We start from the raw sequence: 17,256 nt of genomic DNA, 5'->3' as shown, positions 1-17,256 counted from the left end.
GGGCTCTCAGGTGGGCTGTGTGGGCTCTCAGGTGGGCTGTGTGAGCTCTCAGGTGGGATGTGTGGGCTCTCAGGTGAGCTGTGTGGGCTCTCAGGTGGGATGTGTGGGCTCTCAGGTGGGATGTGTGGGCTCTCAGGTGAGCTGTGAGGGCTCTCGTGGCTGTGCGGCTTCTCACTACGGGGCTCAGAGGCGGATGGTGGAGATCCACAGGAAATAGCAGGAGAAGATGTGCTGCCGGTGCTGTAAGCAGTGCTGCCAGGTCCCTAGAAGGCTGCCATGAGGTCCCCAGCAAGCGTGGAACCTTATGGCAGGCGCCTGTGTTTTAAAAATTGAAGGCGCAGGTATAGGCGCTTAGTATCGGGGGGGCATTTTCACAAGTACCAATACTCAAAAAAAAAAAAAAAAACGTATCGGCACCGTTACAGATATTTGTGCATCCCTAAGGAAAAGTTTAATGGATGATGATCTTTAAAATACATCTTTAGTTGAAAATAAAAGTTTCACAAAGTTCTTGAAGGGCTTCAGAATGCAAGCTGAGGACCTGAGGCTCTGTGGGTATGTTATCATATAATGGTTCTTCCTGGACGGCTGCTTTAGGAAGCTGTTCTGTTCTCTGTAAGCTGCGGTTACATTTCAGCCACATTTCCATCTCTGATCATCATTAGATCTGACAGGACACAGACTGGCAAAGCAAGCTTGATACCGGTAGAGGAAAGCACAGAGGTTTCTCATGTAGCAGAGACACCCATTCGGTGGATTCTGAAGATACTCAAGAAGGAATCCCCCTAAACGGCCATCTTTGCTGCATGAGAAACTTCCAGGCTTTTTTCCAAGTTCACCCTGACGTTCTCTGGGTGGACCTAGGATTGGGCTTCCCTGAGCATGGAGAGCAACCTTGACCTCCTTTGCATGGCAAACAGACATATTCTACACCACGGTTATATCTCAAACCTTGTCTCAAAGTATCACCCTAACCATCCCCTCCGCTCATCCCTAGACCTCCTGCTTTCCAGCTCTCTCGTCAGCTCCTCCCATACTCGCCTCCAGGACTTCTGTAGAGTCTCTCCCATCCTCTGGAACTCTTTACCCCAACCTGTCCGTCTGTCTCCCACTCTGACTGCCTTTAGGCGATCCCTTAAGACTCATCTCTTCAGGGAAGCCTATCCCACCTCAACCTAACCACTGAACCTTCACATTCTCAGACAATTCATCCCCACACAGCTCCCTCCTCATGTATCACTGGCCCCTCCCTTTTAGATTGTAAGCCCTCTTGTCTTGTCCTTACCATCTTGTCTTGAATTGTATTGTAACTGTAATGTCTTCCTTATATTGTACAGCGCTGCGCAAACTGTGGGTGCTCTATAAATCCTGTATAATAATAATAATACTACACAAGCACCTCATGAAGTTTCATTATACCTTACGCTTATGGTTAAACCAGTTTATTTCTATTACCTATACCTAATTTTTTTTTTCATCTACAAAAATCCAATACTGCACCTTAAGGCCCCATTCACACTGAGCGACATGAAAATCGCGAGACTTTATATGTGTGATATTGTGCGACTTGTCGTGCAACTTTTTCCTATTGGGCTGTATGCAATCAGGAGCAAAATCGCTCGAAATCCGCAGAAAAAAGAGTCATGTAGGAGCGACGCGCTACAAGCGATATTGAGCGGCGAGATGTGAACAGCTCCATTGAAATGGATTAGAGAAGCTACATAGAGCGCTATCGCGTGGAAATATGAGCGATATCGCTGCAAAAATTGCGCGATAAATCGCTCAGTGTGAACGGGGCCTAAGGGTTCTCCCGTCGTTCCTTTCCCAGAGGATTTTTACGCTCTGAGCATCACCACTTAGAATTTAGACTTGGAAAAGCAAAGTGTATGTGACATAGTGAGCAAGCATCGTCTGCAAGTCCTGTGTTGTTTTGCAGGTTCGTTTGCCAGCACACTGCCCACTTACCAAAGGTCGGAGGTCATGCTGTTTATCATGGGAAAAGTGCCACTTCCTTCAATGCATCACGGTATGGAGACTGGAAGAACAGGGTAAGATTGGAGTCCGCTTCTCTATTCTAAACGACTTTTCTATTTTTTACAAAAACATACAAAAACATAAACTAGCTTCTGAGCCAATGTGTCATTAGTGTGTGTCAGAAGGGCCTTGGGTGGTCTACGCCATTGGTTGTCAACTTATAAGATCTAGGGGGCCTTGACTGTGGCTAGTGAGAGTTCCAGAGGGATGCGAATCATATTCAGTATATGACAAAAGACTGCCAAGGACTTCAGACCTACTAGGGGGGACGATCAGAGACCATTGACAAAACTGAAGACAAACTACAGGAGATAGTCAGAGACTGGGGACATGCAACCTAAATTGCTACAGATCTCTGTCATCATAGCCACTACTGACTAGCAGGGGTCTGCAATGGGCCACACAGAGAGTACCAAAGGGCCACATGTGGTAGGTGGGAAGAAATTCATTCAAGGATAAAAAAAAAACAAAATATTAAAGCCATTTATGTATTTTCCTTCCACAGAGAACACAGAAATCGTCTCATCCAGGTCATGCTGCTGAAGTCACTTCTTCAGGTACTCATCATACGTTACATTGATGTGTAGTATATGTCAGGGGTTTTTTTTTTTTTTCGTCTGACCATTTTGATCATTTAGAGTTGAACAAGCTTTGCTAAATGGGCCGTTAGTATTATCAGCCAATCACTGCATTGCGAGTGGCACTTAAAGCCGAACTCCAGGTATAAATATTGTAGGGAATCGGTCTCAAAGGCAAGGCCAAACGGACAAGTATCAAACAAAAGTCACAGCTTTATTCCCAGTGACAATATCAAACAAAAGGTAACAGCATCTTGCCATAACAGGACGGAAAATAAAGTTCTGCTCCACTGAGCCTTACTGTGTCCTTTATCCAGCAAAGTCCTTGGTTAACCCCTTCATGACTGAGCTAGTTTTCGGTTTCTGTTCATAAATGACGGACACACTTTTTACATTTTTGCTGTGTGATTCTTCCACGTCAGTAATATACTTTCTTACTAAATGTACCCACACATATTATATATTGTTTTTTAGAGGACAGATAGGGCTATATAATTATATCAAACATGTGTACCCAATGCCTCACTTAGTTTGAATAAAATAAAAAAATGAGGAAGTATTTTTTTTTGGTCAGTTTATATCAAGCAGTCACTATGACTGCTTGATAAATTAACTTTTTTTAAATTTTTGGCTATTATTAGGCTGCTCCAAAATTAGGAACAGCTAATAATAACCTTAAAGACTGATCCTGACTTTAGTCAGATTCAGATCTCACTTGAAGCTCTTTGATCGTGCCTAGACGATCAGAACTGATACATTTAACTCAAAAGAGATACATTGTATCTCTTGTATCTCTTTAGTGAAATGTGTCTAAACATTGGGCTATGGAGCTGTCAAAACAAATAGCAGAGAGGTGAGTGACTTTCAGCTGACAAATACGGGATTGCTAATAGCGGTCCCGTAATTGAATGTAACGGCTTCATTCTTTCATTACTGAAAGGAAGAAGCTTTTACAAAAAGCTTAATTATTTCATTAATGAATGCCTCAATACTGAGGCATTCATTAATGACTGGTAACCGCTGAGAATCAGCTGTTACCAGCATTACAAAGCCTGATATAACTCGTCACGTACAGTGTACCTGGCCAGTCATATAGGCTCTTCGTGACATGACTTACAGTGTACGTCTCCCGTCACGAAGGGGTTAAAGGCCAGCGTGTCCTCTGCAAAACAAAATCCTTAGATACCGTGTTTCCCCCGAAAATAAGACCTACCCCGAAAATAAGACCTAGTACTATTTTGGGGAATTGCTAAAATATAAGACCTACCCCGAAAATAAGACCTAGTTGTGACCATTCCCAGGGCCGGTGGTGGCATAAGGGGGAACTTGGAAGAGCCGCGGGGAGGCGGGAGAGAATCAGCGGTGCCAAGGAAGCCAGCGCTAGAGGAGGCGAGGCGGCAGCGGAGGGAGCAGAGCCGCATAAGCCGATGCTTCCTCTATAGCGCCGACTCCTGTCACAGGTGGAGTGATACCAAATGCAACCCGCCTGTGAGGAATCGATAGTGAAAGCGCGTTTCGCTCATTCTGGTTACCAAATTGCTCTTGGAAAGGTACGGCACCCCTGATTGCCCTGATCACCCTATTCTTAACTTTGCCATTTTGGACTAACTTTGGATTGTTGTACATTTAAAAAAAAAATAAGACCTACCCCGAAAATAGGACCTAGTGTGTTTTTTTTTTGCCAAAAAAATACAAGATAGTGTCTTATTTTTGGGGAAACATGGTAAGTGTATCCTCTATAACACTAACAGGTCCTCTCCAATCTTGCTGCAACTAGTGATGGGCTCGGGCGTGCCGAGCCCGCCAGGAAGCTGACAGCGTGCAGCGCCAATCACAGGTACTGAGACATTATCCCGGTCCGCAGCTGCAGAGACCGGGAAAATATCTCAGTACCTGTGATTGGCGCTGTCGGCTTCCTGGCGGGCTCGGCACGTGGAGCTGCGAACACGCCCGAGCCCATCACTAGCCGCAACCAGTACAAAGTCTCCTCATCCACTGAGACTCACTCTCTCTCCCTCTACACACAGCTAGGGTCCAGCTGCCTTAATCAGGACCTAGGGAGAAACACTCAAAATGTGGTCCACGGAAATTGGGAGTCTGTCCCTCCCAGAGCTCTATCAGACTCCCAGTAAAACCAGCCCCAGATCGGGTTTTACTAACATAGGGTAAAGATCTAGCTTTCTTTACCATGGACTCTTTGCTGGCATTACCTTAGATTACAAACCTAAGAATCTGTGGAGAGACATATATCCCGTCAATCACTTTTCCTGCTACTTTGGCTGATTTCACAGCCACCCTGCTACAATATGTACATACAGTATACTTACATTGGTCCAGCTTGGCCCACTGTAAGTATATATACTTTATCCCTGGCAGGGACACAGTGATCCTGTAAAACTCTGTAGTGATCGGCACTACTACAGTGCTCTACAGTGAACGTCCGGGTCCTGAACTGCTGCTGTACTGAGCGACTTCCCCTCTGCTCTGAGTTGATTGCTCGGCACAGCGGCCATTCAGCGAATGGGTTACACTAATTAAGTAAACTCTAAACGACCACTTCCCTAAAGGTGAAATTGTCCTTTAAAGGAGAACTATGGGGTCAGGGCTTTTCCCCATAGTTCTCCTAAGGGTAACGGGAGGACACAAACTAGCGTCCTCCCGTCACCCTAAGCTACAGCTCGCGGTATACTGAGACGCCGCAGCCGGAACGGATCCCGACAATTATGTCTGGATCCACCCAGCTGCGTGAGTGACAGCTGGCTCTGCCTATCTAGAGGCAGAACCAGCTGTACCCGCCCCCTCCCCCGTCCGTTCCGCCAGTCAGCGCTGGAGGATCGGACAGGGGAGGGGGGAATCCAGTCCTTCCCTTGTCACGGCTCTCTGCCGGCACAGGATCGAGAAGTGAGCGAGCGCCGGTATGTGTTCACTCACTTCCCGATCTACTGAGCCGACGTGTGACAGTTTAATTGTCACAGGTCGGCTCTAACTATGAGGATGAGTGAAAATCACTCGCCTCATAATTCTCCTTTAAAGCAATTCCAAAAAGCATTATATCCGGCAATGAATGACATCTCAGATTACTGTGGTCAGTAATCATATTTTCTAATTGCTTCCTACAGATGACTGCCATTTGTGTATTGCTTATTTCTATTACTCTGTGCTGATTGCTTTGTCTCCTCCTGATAATGAAAGGTGTCCATGGGCTTCCAGTGTAACAACATGCTGACCGCATTACCCAGCTCTTTCCTTGACCCGCTGCTCTCCTCCGCTTTGATGGACGACGCTGAACTCCGACTGTTTGTGCTGGAGATTCTCGTCTCACTGATGGACCGCCATGGGAACAGGCGCAAGTTTTCCACTATCAGGTACCGCAACCTTCTACTAAATGTTATGCTGATATTTCATCTGTGTTTATAATTCACCTTTGTCCCCTTTGCCTAACCCCCCTGATGGCTTAAAGGCACTTTAAATACAGTTATTCTTTAAACAAGGGGGTCACTGTCGATCGTGGTCATGTGATGGTAGATTGTGACCCTACCGTACCACCAGCTCCCCGCCTGTCGCTTCTCAGACCTCAGATCAGAGCCCAGGGAAACCCTAGGCTCTGCTTTACTTACTACAGACCCCTGCACTCTGTTACATATTACTGACCACTGCTCTCTGCCTTACATACTACTATACTCTGAACTCTGTTACTTACTACTGACCCCTGCACTTTGTTACATATTACTGACCTCTGCCTTACATACTACTATACTCTGAAGTCTGTTACTTACTGCTGACCCCTGCACTGTGTGTCTCTTGCTGCTGGCCTCTGCACTCTGCATTTCTTGCTATTGAGCCCTACACTCTGTGCTACATTCTACTGACTTCTGCACTCAGTGTTACTTACTATTGAGCCCTAAACTCTTAGCTAATTGTTACTGAACTCTTAGTTACATACACTTGACCTCTTAACTTTTTGTTATATAATATTGAACTCTGCATTACGTACCACTGACTTCTGTACTCAGCATTACTTACTACTGTCCTTTGTACTCTGCATTACATACTACTGGCTTCTGCACTCAGTGCCACCTAGTATTGAGCCCTAAATTCTTTGCTAATGATGATTGAACTCTGCATTACTGTGTGCCTCTTGCTACTGACCACTGCATTGTGTACTTGTTACTGACCTCTGCACTCTGCATTACATAATACAGACCCCTGCACTATGTGCTACAGCCTACTGACCTCCGCACTCAGTGTTACTTACTACTGAGCCCTAAACTCTTCGAAAATTGTTACTGAAGTCTGCGTTACATACTACTGACCTCTGTGTTCTGCGTTACATACTACTGACCTCCATGCTGTGTATTACATACTCCTGACCTCTGCTCTCTTTATTACATACTCCTTACCTTTTAACTCTATGTTACATAATACTGGTTGTTGAGTGCCCATGTGATGGGATCGTGTAGGGTGATTGTTGAGTGTATATGTGATGGCATTGTGAAGAGTGATTGTTGAGTGCCCATGGGATGGGATTGTGTAGGGTGATTGTTGAGTGCCCATGGGATGGAATCATGTAGGATGATTGTTGAGTGCCCATGGGATGGGATCGTGTAGGGTGATTGTTGACTGCCGATGTGATGGAATTGTGTAGGATGATTGTTGAGTGCCCATGGGATGGGATCATGTAGGGTGATTTTTGAGTGCCCATGGGATGGGATCGTGTAGGGTGATTGTTGAGTGCCCATGGGATGGGATCATGTAAGATGATTGTTGAGTGCCCATGGGATGGAATCGCGTAGGGTGATTGTTGCGTGCACATGGGATGGAATCATGTAGGATGATTGTTGACTGCCCATGGGATGGAATCATGTAGGATGATTGTTGAGTGCCCATGGGATGGAATCGTGTAGGATGATTGTTGACTGCCCATGGGATGGGATCGTGTAGGATGATTGTTGAGTGCCCATGGGATGAAATCATGTAGGATGATTGTTGAGTGCCCATGGGATGGAATCATGTAGGATGATTGTTGAGTGCCCGTGGGATGGGATCGTGTAGGGTGATTGTTGCGTTCACATGGGATGGAATCATGTAGGATGATTGTTGACTGCCCATGGGATGGAATCGTGTAGGGTGATTGTTGAGTGCCCATGGGATGGAATCGTGTAGGGTGATTGTTGAGTGCCCATGGGATGGAATCGTGTAGGATGATTGTTGAGTGCCCATGGGATGGGATCGTGTAGGGTGATTGTTGCGTGCACATGGGATGGAATCATGTAGGATGATTGTTGACTGCCCATGGGATGGAATCGTGTAGGGTGATTGTTGAGTGCCCATGGGATGGAATCGCGTAGGGTGATTGTTGCGTGCACATGGGATGGAATCATGTAGGATGATTGTTGACTGCCCATGGGATGGAATCATGTAGGATGATTGTTGAGTGCCCATGGGATGGAATCGTGTAGGATGATTGTTGACTGCCCATGGGATGGGATCGTGTAGGATGATTGTTGAGTGCCTATGGGATGGGATCATGTAGGGTGATTGTTGCGTGAACATGGGATGGGATCGTGTAGGGTGATTGTTGAGTGTATATGTGATGGCATTGTGAAGAGTGATTGTTGAGTGCCCATGGGATGGGATTGTGTAGGATGATTGTTGAGTGCCCATGGGATGGGATCGTGTAGGGTGATTGTTGCGTGCACATGGGATGGGATCATGTAGGGTGATTGTTGAGTGCCCATGGGATGGGATCGTGTAGGGTGATTGTTGCGTGCCCATGGGATGGGATCATGTAGGATGATTGTTGACTGCCCATGGGATGGGATCGTGTAGGGTGATTGTTGCGTGCACATGGGATGGAATCATGTAGGATGATTGTTGACTGCCCATGGGATGGGATCGTGTAGGGTGATTGTTGAGTGCCCATTGGATGGGATTGTATAGGGTGATTGTTGAGTTCACTCTAGTCGTGCTTAAACTGATTGACCTACCCAGAGAACATGATGTTACCGGTGAGTTCCGGAGAGACACAACTGACTCTGCTTCCAATGTCTTTGTAGTACAGTCCCAGATATCTCTGTTCTGAAGCTGAAGGTGGACAAGTGTTCCAGACCGGATACGCTGTTCATGAAGAAGGTATGTTTGTTTTTAAAATTGTCTATTACTATACTGCAGACGTGGTCTAGCTCGGCACTCCAGCTGCGGTGAAACTACAAATCCCATTATGTCTTCCACTAGAACTAAGGCCGGCAACTGTCAGTCTTGCAATGCCTCATGAGACTTGTAGTTCAAAAACAGTTGGAGTGCTGGGTTTGTCTTTCCCTGTTTTACTGTAACCCAACTCTGGGCACCTTTTTGTACTTTCCCGCACCTTAATATTTTCTGCCTTTTATGCACCAGAATGAACTTCTGGCTCCCAGCCACATCGAGAGGTGTCTATGGCAGACACCATTTATGTTGTGGTGCTGGCTGCAGCGTCATCACAGGTTGTGCTTTGTGAATGGCTAAGCAAAGAGGGCAGAGGCCAAAAGTGGTATTATAGCTGCCCCCGCGCCCCCCATATACAGCTCTCGATGTGTTGTGGTGCACTATAGTACAAGGTATATGGGCATTAGGGTGCAATTAACAAACCATTGTACATATGCCTACAATACATTCTCGTATTGGTGTGAAGAAGCCATAGAATGAGACCACCTACCTTCAGGGTACCAGACTCCAGACTTTTTTTTTACATAATAACGAACGTATGCAATTAATTAGGAAGAATGATTACAATGCTGTGATTTGCCATGCGGACTGTTCCCCTCACACAGCACCTTTTGCTGTCTCTTTCCTCCCAGCATTCCCAGCAGCTATACCAGCACATCTACCTGAGCTGTAATGACCCCAGCAATGTCCAGGCCCACTATGAAGCTCTGTACGCATTACTTGTCATGATCAGTATTGAGCTGGCCAATGAGGAAGTGGTGGTGGATCTGGTCCGACTGCTGCTCGCTGTGCAGGTAATACGAAGTGTGGTGTAAGTACCCGACGTATCTGATGACTTTGATGCATTTCATGAATATGAAGATGTATGGAGTATGTATGGTGACATAAAAAGTATCAAATTGCTTTGATGTGTTTGATAAGGATATGATAACACCTTCATTAAACTCTACAAGGAAAAAAAACTAATTTTGTATCATATAATTACTATGCAGAAGATAGATATGAACTTTGTACCTTTATCCTCTAATTCCAAACTCATCCAGTGCTGGTCACATGACAAACACCATGCCATTGGTCACCTGGTATCTACCAAATACCACTTTGGAATAATCAATGGCTGTCATTGCGATGTAACTGAGACTCGATTGTTTTTTTATTGCAGGACTTGGCCCTAAATAACGAGGATAACCTTCCAGGGTACAATCGCTGTGCCCTGCACGCCCTCTGCGCTGCTTATCTGAACCTGATCAGCCAGCTCACCACAGTGCCCGCCTTCTGCCAACACATTCATGAGGTCAGATGCCAGACTGGTTCTTTTTTTTTTATTACATTGACAGTAACTGTTTCTTACTAAGTGCCACCTCTGTCTCTGTTCCTGTCCACATGGGTGTTTTTGGTGTTCTTGCAAATCATTTTACATTCCCCATAATATGAAACAAAATCTGGGAGGGATGGAGGGAACCCTTCATAATGGGCCCAGAAGGTGTACAGACCCAGGAACTCAGCTCAGGGATGCTGGGAGCTCCTCATAATGGGCACAGCGGGTGTACAGACCCAGGAACTCAGCTCAGGGATGGTGGGAGCTCATCATAATGGGCACAGCGGGTGTACAGACCCAGGAACTCAGCTCAGGGATGGTGGGAGCCCCTCATAATGGGCACAGCAGGTGTACAGACCCAGGAACTCAGCTCAGGGATGGTGGGAGCTAGGGTTGCAACAACTAATCGACATAATTGATTATAATCGATTATTGAAAAAGTTGTCAACTTTTTCAATCATCGATTAATCGGCTTCCGATTGGTTGGCCCTGTTCACGGCTCCACACACGCTGCGCGCCACACCTCCTCCCCACCTCACGCTCGCATTTGTATTCCTCTATAGCTGATGGTACATTGTGCGATATATTATACAGCACAATGTACCATCAGCTATAGAGGAATACAAATCCCAGCAATACATTATACACTGTATGTATAATGTATTGCTGGGGTTTGTTGTACTCTTATATAGCTGGTGGTATTCTGCATTGCGCTGTATAGAGGACTACAAATCAAGGAATAATACATTTATACAGCGCAATGCGGAATACCACCAGCTACAGAGGAGTACAACACTCAGCAATAGTACATTATACAGCGCAATGCAGAATACCACCATTTATAATGTACTATTGCTGGGATTTGTTGTAGTCCTCTATAGCTGGTGGTATTCTGCATTGCGCTGTATAATGTACTATTGCTGGGATTTGTAGTCCTCTATAGCCGATGCCATTCTGCATTCATTGCTGTATAATTTTACACTTTTCTTTTCACTATATTGCACACCACACTATCTTTTTTCTTTTTTACTTCTACCGCTCCAAGCTTGCTCCTGTGATCTCAATACAAATTAGTAGTCCATCACTGGAGCCATTTTTAAAAATTTATTTTATTTAATTTTTTATCCGATTAACTGATTAATCGAACGTAATAATCGGCTAACTAATCGATTTTGAAAATAATCGTTAGCTGCAGCTCTAGTGGGAACCCTCATAATGGGCACAGCAGGTGTACAGACCCGGGAACTCAGCACAGGGATGGTGGGAACCCCTCATAATGGGCACAGCGGGTGTACAGACCCGGGAACTCAGCTCAGGGATGGTGGCAACCCCTCATAATGGGCACAGCAGGTGTACAGTCCCGGAACTTAGCACAGGGATGGTGGGGGCCCCTCATAATGGGCACAGCGGGTGTACAGACCCGGGAACTCAGCACAGGGATGGTGGGGGCCCTTCATAATGGGCACAGCAGGTGTACAGACCCGGGAACTCAGCTCAGGGATGGTGGGAACCCCTCCTAATGGGCACAACCGTGTGCAGATCCAGATACTATACCTGCACTGAGTTCCTGTAAGTGCAAAAATCTTATGTTTCCTCTCTTATGGAATTTGTTTGGGAATAAATATCTCCTCCTGCTCTAGGTGATAGAGATGAGGAAGAAGGAGGCTCCATACTTGCTGCCAGAAGACGTCTTTGAGGAAAAGTCAAGGTAAGGAGCTCTACGGATTTCTGATTGTACTTTGTATTTGTAGTCACTTTAGGAGGGTTCCAGGTAGCTCAGAACCAGGAGCAGATGTGGACTGACAGCTTAGGTCAGGGGTAAGCAAACTCTGGCTCCTGAACTGTGGTAAAGCTACAAATCCCATCAAGCATCTGATTCTGGGAGTCATGTCTGTGGCTGTCAGAGTCTTGCAATGCTTTATGGGCTTTGTAGTTGCATCAGCTGGAGGGTCTGAGTTTGCCTAACCCGTGCTTTATGGTGTGAGCTCCCTCATACAGCTGGTAAGGCAAAATTCCAATTCCAAGTAAAGTATTCCACATTAAAAAAACATGCCGTCCTTGCTGCTACACTCTCCGTATCCCCGATGCTGCCCCCGGCAGACTCTCCGCTCCATCCAGTTCTGCCAGTCGTCGTCTGAAATGATGATGCCGAGTGTCATTCAGTCCACTTCCTATGAGCCCTGGGACATTCCTAGGGGGTGCGTCATGGCGCGGTACGGGTTCCCAGGAGTACGGCAGCCATGTCACTACCTGAGCCCTTTCCATGCATCGCTCAGGGCCACCCACAAGCATAGATGAACAGAAGAGGACCCATTGCTTCACTGGTTCGGCCAGAGAAAAGCTGGAAAAGTGTATTATACTAGTTTTCAAAATAAATAAATGTAGGGGGGAGGAAATGGGGGGCAGCTGACTCAAGGGGGAATCTCTATATAGTTTTGGATAGAGTGGGGAACGAGTGAGAGTGAGTCTCTGTCATCCTTCTTTGGTGTCTGAGATTCATCCTCTCTATAAATGACGGGAAACCCACAATTTTACAGCTGTCACCAAAATAGGAATAGAAATCTTCCAATGGGGACACCTCTTCCGGTGATAACTGTGTCAAAGGCGATTTTACCTCACTTCCTGTTGTGTCTCTGTAAAGACAAATGACGAGAAAGCTCCCCAATGGGACACAGACAGCAAAGAAGTGAACTGATGGTGGCTTTTTCTACTCTATCCAGAACAAAAAGTATTGGCTAGAGGTACCCTTTAAGAGATGATTTGGCCGGTAAATGCTTGGCTCAGGCCTGCAGCTCTTATTCAGAACCTGGCTACTATATGGTCATCTTGCAAAATGGCAGCTTCACCCACCATGACAGCTCTGGCCATTGTTAATTGTCTGGTACAGATGTATTTGATGCTTGGATTGTGCCTGCAGCTCTTATTCAGAACCTGGCTGCTATATGGTCAGCTTGCAAAATGGCGGCTTCACCCACCATGACAGCTCTGGCAGTTGTTAACTGTCTGGCACGCATGCTGTTGGCTGGAACCAATCTCATTGGTGCTTGGATCGTGTCTGCTGCTCTATTACCTTACACTTGGCAGCTTCACCCGCCATGACAGCTCTGGCCATTGTTAATTGTCTCTTTTCCTGTTTAGTACCACTGTCACTTTTTTTTTTTTATATGAAAGCCTTTATTGTTGACACTATAGAGTCACATCACATCAGTTAGAAACAATAGACCGTGCACTACTGGAGAAGAAGCATGTCAATGGCGGACAATTGGACCTTGAGGAAATGGTACACAGTGACTCATCATCCAACCACTTAGCAGACTTTTAGCGCAGCGATGCTCACTTGTGTCTAAATGCTCTCAGGCTGCTGCCCACTCATGTTCTTTGTCTGCTCCTTCAGCACTTTAAATACTCCAGAGCAGAAACTGACCATCTTCCTCTCGCTCACTCTCTGTATTACATCTTTATTGCTCTGTGCCTGTAATGCTCTAAGATGAAACATTCATCTGCGTGGAATGTCAATACTCTCCACACTGCACAATACTATGCGGCTGTTATAGTGAGATCACCTGTTGGATGTCGTCCACCAGAGGCCAAGGACTTTGGAGAAAATCGGTCTTACCACTTAAAGGAGAACTATGAGGAGGCAGGTGCTTTTTACTCACCTCATAGTTCTAGCCGACCTGTGACAATGAGACTATCACAGGTCGGCTCAGTAGATCGGGAGGCGAGCGAAGACATAACGGCGTTCGCTCACCTCTCGATCCTGTCACGGCTCTCTGCCGTGACAGGGGAGGGGCTGGATTCCCCCCTCCCCGCTCCGAACCTCCAGCGCTGACTGTTGGAATGGACGGGGGAGGGGGCGGGTACAGCTGGCTCTGCCTCTAGATAGGCAGAGCCAGCTGTCTGTCACGCAGCTGGGCGGATCCCGGCACAATTGTCGGTATCCGCTTCAGCTGCGGCGTCTCATTATACTGCGGCGTCTCAGTATACCGCGAGCTACAGCTCGCAGTATACTGAGCCTAGGATGATGGGAGGACGCTAGTTTGTGTCCTCCCGTTACCCTAAGGAGAACTATGGGGAAAAGCCTTAACCCCATAGTTCTCCTTTAAAGTGCATTTCCACTTTTGCAGCCAAATTGGGATAACACCTATTTAAATGTGTTACATAATGACTGCGTTACTTTTTACTTGTTCTTTTGTAAAAACTCCAAAACTGAAGTTTTCTCCTGCTATGTAATGTTAAATCTTCAGTGCCCAGGTCTACTTAAACTCCCTGCAATCCACCTGAAAATGTTAGCTAGTTTTCTCCCTCAAAAGCCCTTTATGTTGCCTTTATATGGTATCTTCCTGGCCCAACTGTCTTCTCCCCATGGAGGTTACGTTTCCTCCTCATTGTGGTTTCCTGAAGCAGAAGGGTGACGTGACTATGTAATTGCCTGTTCTCTGGGCGGATACGATCTGCATTGCACCCAGTCGCAATCTGCGCACAGCCTTTGGTTGCCAGCTATGCTGATAGCTGCCCTCTAGTTAGCACTGTATGCATGCACGCCCAGCCCATCACTATATTCCCATGAAATCATGGGAAATGGGGTTCTTATTTGCCTCTAGGAAGCAGGTCGGATGTGACTTGCAAAGCCGGCCCCTGGAGTCCGAGGAATTGAAGGAGCTGATGATGTCACACTGAATTGAAGGAGCTGATGATGTCACACGAGAGGAAGTCATTAATAACTCAAAAAGAAAAGCATTATTTGTAAAAAATGTAATCGCATTTCTACAGAGCAGGGGGGAAAGGGAGCAAAGGGTCAAGAGTGGTCTGGATTTAGGTATTTATCATATACCTGAATGGAGACCAAACTGAGAAGGAGCTACCCATGCATTTCTCGTTCCACACCTCTACTGGTGACAGGGGATGCAAGGATGTAGACAGGCACAGGTGTCGGTGTCGATGGCTAGTCGGGTTTCCTAGAGTGCGTTGGATCAGCGGACGAGTATGCAGGACCAGGATGACACCGGAGACTCTAGGAACTGGAGCAGATGTTGGCGTGGAGCACAGGTTGCATAAGATGGCCCATAGTATGGGTGGTGTAGAACACCAAGTGGAAAGCCAGAAGCAAAGTGAGATCCAAGCCAGAGTCATACACAGGAAGCAGAATCTCAAAGTACCGACAGAAGCGAGGTCAGGAATCCTAAGCCAGGGTCATACACAGGAGAGTAGAATGTTAAGGTAGCAAATCAGAAGGAGGAGACAGAGTCAGGGGGCTCAAGCCGGATTCATACACAGGAAGCAGGATCGCATTAATAGAACAGAGGGCGCACAGGGACGAGCTGAGGACCACTCAGCAACTTGCTCATGGCATTCTGTCTGTTTAAATAAACACTGTGCCCGCTAACGTGTGTGTGGCCTTGCGTTACTTGCAAGTGCACGCTGAAGTGCGCACATTTCTATGCGCCAGTGCGCATTTGCCTGGCGTTTTCAGCACGGGGATTGGGCGCAGATGTGTGTGCGGGTAAGTCTATTACAGTAATACCTTGGTTTACAAGTAACTTGGTTTGAGAGCGTTTTGCAAGACAAGCAAACATTTGTGAAAAATGTTGCCTTGATATACAAGCAAATGTCTTGCAAGAAGAGCAAAATTTTGTAGAAAAGCGCCACCCGAATAAGGCTGTAGCAGTGCGAGCGATGAGTCTGTTTAACGACAATGCAATGTCACATTGGACAGATTCCTTGTTAAGGTTTCACGAAATGAAAAAGATTCCATTGAGTCAAGAGATAGCAGTGATTCCGTTAGTGATAGTGAAAGTCGTCCTACACAATAATCCTCCTCTCTCTTGTCCCCCTCACACCAGCCACGAAGGTGCCTGTAATTGGTTTATTTTTCTTTATATTTTATACGTTATTATATTACAGTACAGTATTGTAATCATTTTATATGAATATTTTTGGGATGTGGAACGAATCATCTGAATTTCCATTATTTCCTATGGGGAAATTCGCTTTGATATACAAGCGCTTTGGATTACAAGCATGCTTCCGGAACGAATTATGCTCGTAAACCAAGGTATTACTGTACAGTATTTTAATCATTTTCACGGAGCAGCAATCTTGTTTACCTTCTTCATTTCAAATCCATCCCTTACAATCACTTGCTTTCAGCATTTTACAACCCCCACCAAGTCCACCAATCACTGCGGCACACTTTGTCTGGTTCACTCGCTTTAGCCCACTGTCCCCAACCCTGGAAGGGCCCGTTGATTGTGTTTGCCTCCCTGGCCATAAGCTCCCAGTCCCCCCAGTTACTCCCAGTTGCTTTTTACTCTTAGATCTGTTGAATGGCAGTTCAGACATTAAGGTCACTGTTCTATACAATGTTTCACCATTTCATCTGAATGCCAATGCTATGTATAGAAACGTATAGTGACGATGGGGTAATATTGTCCCACAGGTGGTCTAAGAATGTGGATCACATTGAGACAGAGCTGCTGTTCCTGCAGAGTAAAGTCAGCGAGGTCCTGGGGGGAAGCGGCTATAACTCCGACAGGCTGAGCACGCCCTACGTTCCCCAGCTGACAGGTAAGAATGCCTTCTGGCGTGGGGAGCCCAGTTATATGGTCTATAGGTCTATGTAAGGTATATAAAGGTCTGATCACTTTGAACAATAATGGTTGAAAATGAAAAGATTGATGATTGAACATTCACTCAGGATTATAGGGTTTCTAAAGAGATGGTGCAGAAGCTGTTTGCTTTCAGACTGGCTCTCTTTAAATGAAAGTCTCTGTGTAGCTGTAGCAACCAAGGTGGAGGGGTTGGGGAAGTCACTTTACTGATCATTCAGCTGTGTGTGTAATCTGGCCCTTAGCTTCTAAGCTCTGTAAATTAGACTTTTTTAGCAAAGCAATTAAGATTAGTCTAGAAAACACAAGAAATAGAGCCTAGAACTCCGTCTGCTGTTTGGAGATAGTAAATGCGTGCTGACACCTCTGAAGCTGGCCTATCTCAGTTTTTATTACCTGTTGAATCACTTCTTCCCAAGAATTATCAGCCACTGGTATCTGTGTGTCCACAATGGGGTTTGTCACACTGACAGTATTTGTTTCGAGTGGCCTGAATGTTTAATGAGATGCATGA

At 46.0% G+C, this 17,256-nt stretch overlaps 1 protein-coding gene across 1 annotated transcript in view; it reads left to right on the top strand.

Moving 5' to 3' along the window:
• EFR3B (EFR3 homolog B) overlaps positions 1–17,256 on the top strand; it is a 122,600-nt gene that overhangs the window by 91,936 nt on the left and 13,408 nt on the right. Inside the window, exons 11-18 of the mRNA XM_018571766.1 lie at positions 1,937–2,048; positions 2,540–2,591; positions 5,805–5,977; positions 8,669–8,744; positions 9,449–9,610; positions 9,979–10,110; positions 11,775–11,842; positions 16,574–16,701. Of these exons, the coding sequence (XP_018427268.1) occupies positions 1,937–2,048; positions 2,540–2,591; positions 5,805–5,977; positions 8,669–8,744; positions 9,449–9,610; positions 9,979–10,110; positions 11,775–11,842; positions 16,574–16,701 (903 nt within the window). The remainder of the gene's footprint in view (positions 1–1,936; positions 2,049–2,539; positions 2,592–5,804; positions 5,978–8,668; positions 8,745–9,448; positions 9,611–9,978; positions 10,111–11,774; positions 11,843–16,573; positions 16,702–17,256) is intronic.

This window comes from Nanorana parkeri, unplaced genomic scaffold, assembly GCF_000935625.1.
Source record: "Nanorana parkeri isolate BGI_ZX_2015 unplaced genomic scaffold, ASM93562v1 scaffold1833, whole genome shotgun sequence".
Classification (NCBI taxonomy): domain Eukaryota; kingdom Metazoa; phylum Chordata; class Amphibia; order Anura; family Dicroglossidae; genus Nanorana; species Nanorana parkeri.
The sequence above is the reverse complement of the archived record's forward strand: the minus strand, read 5'-3'. Positions and strand labels throughout refer to the sequence as shown.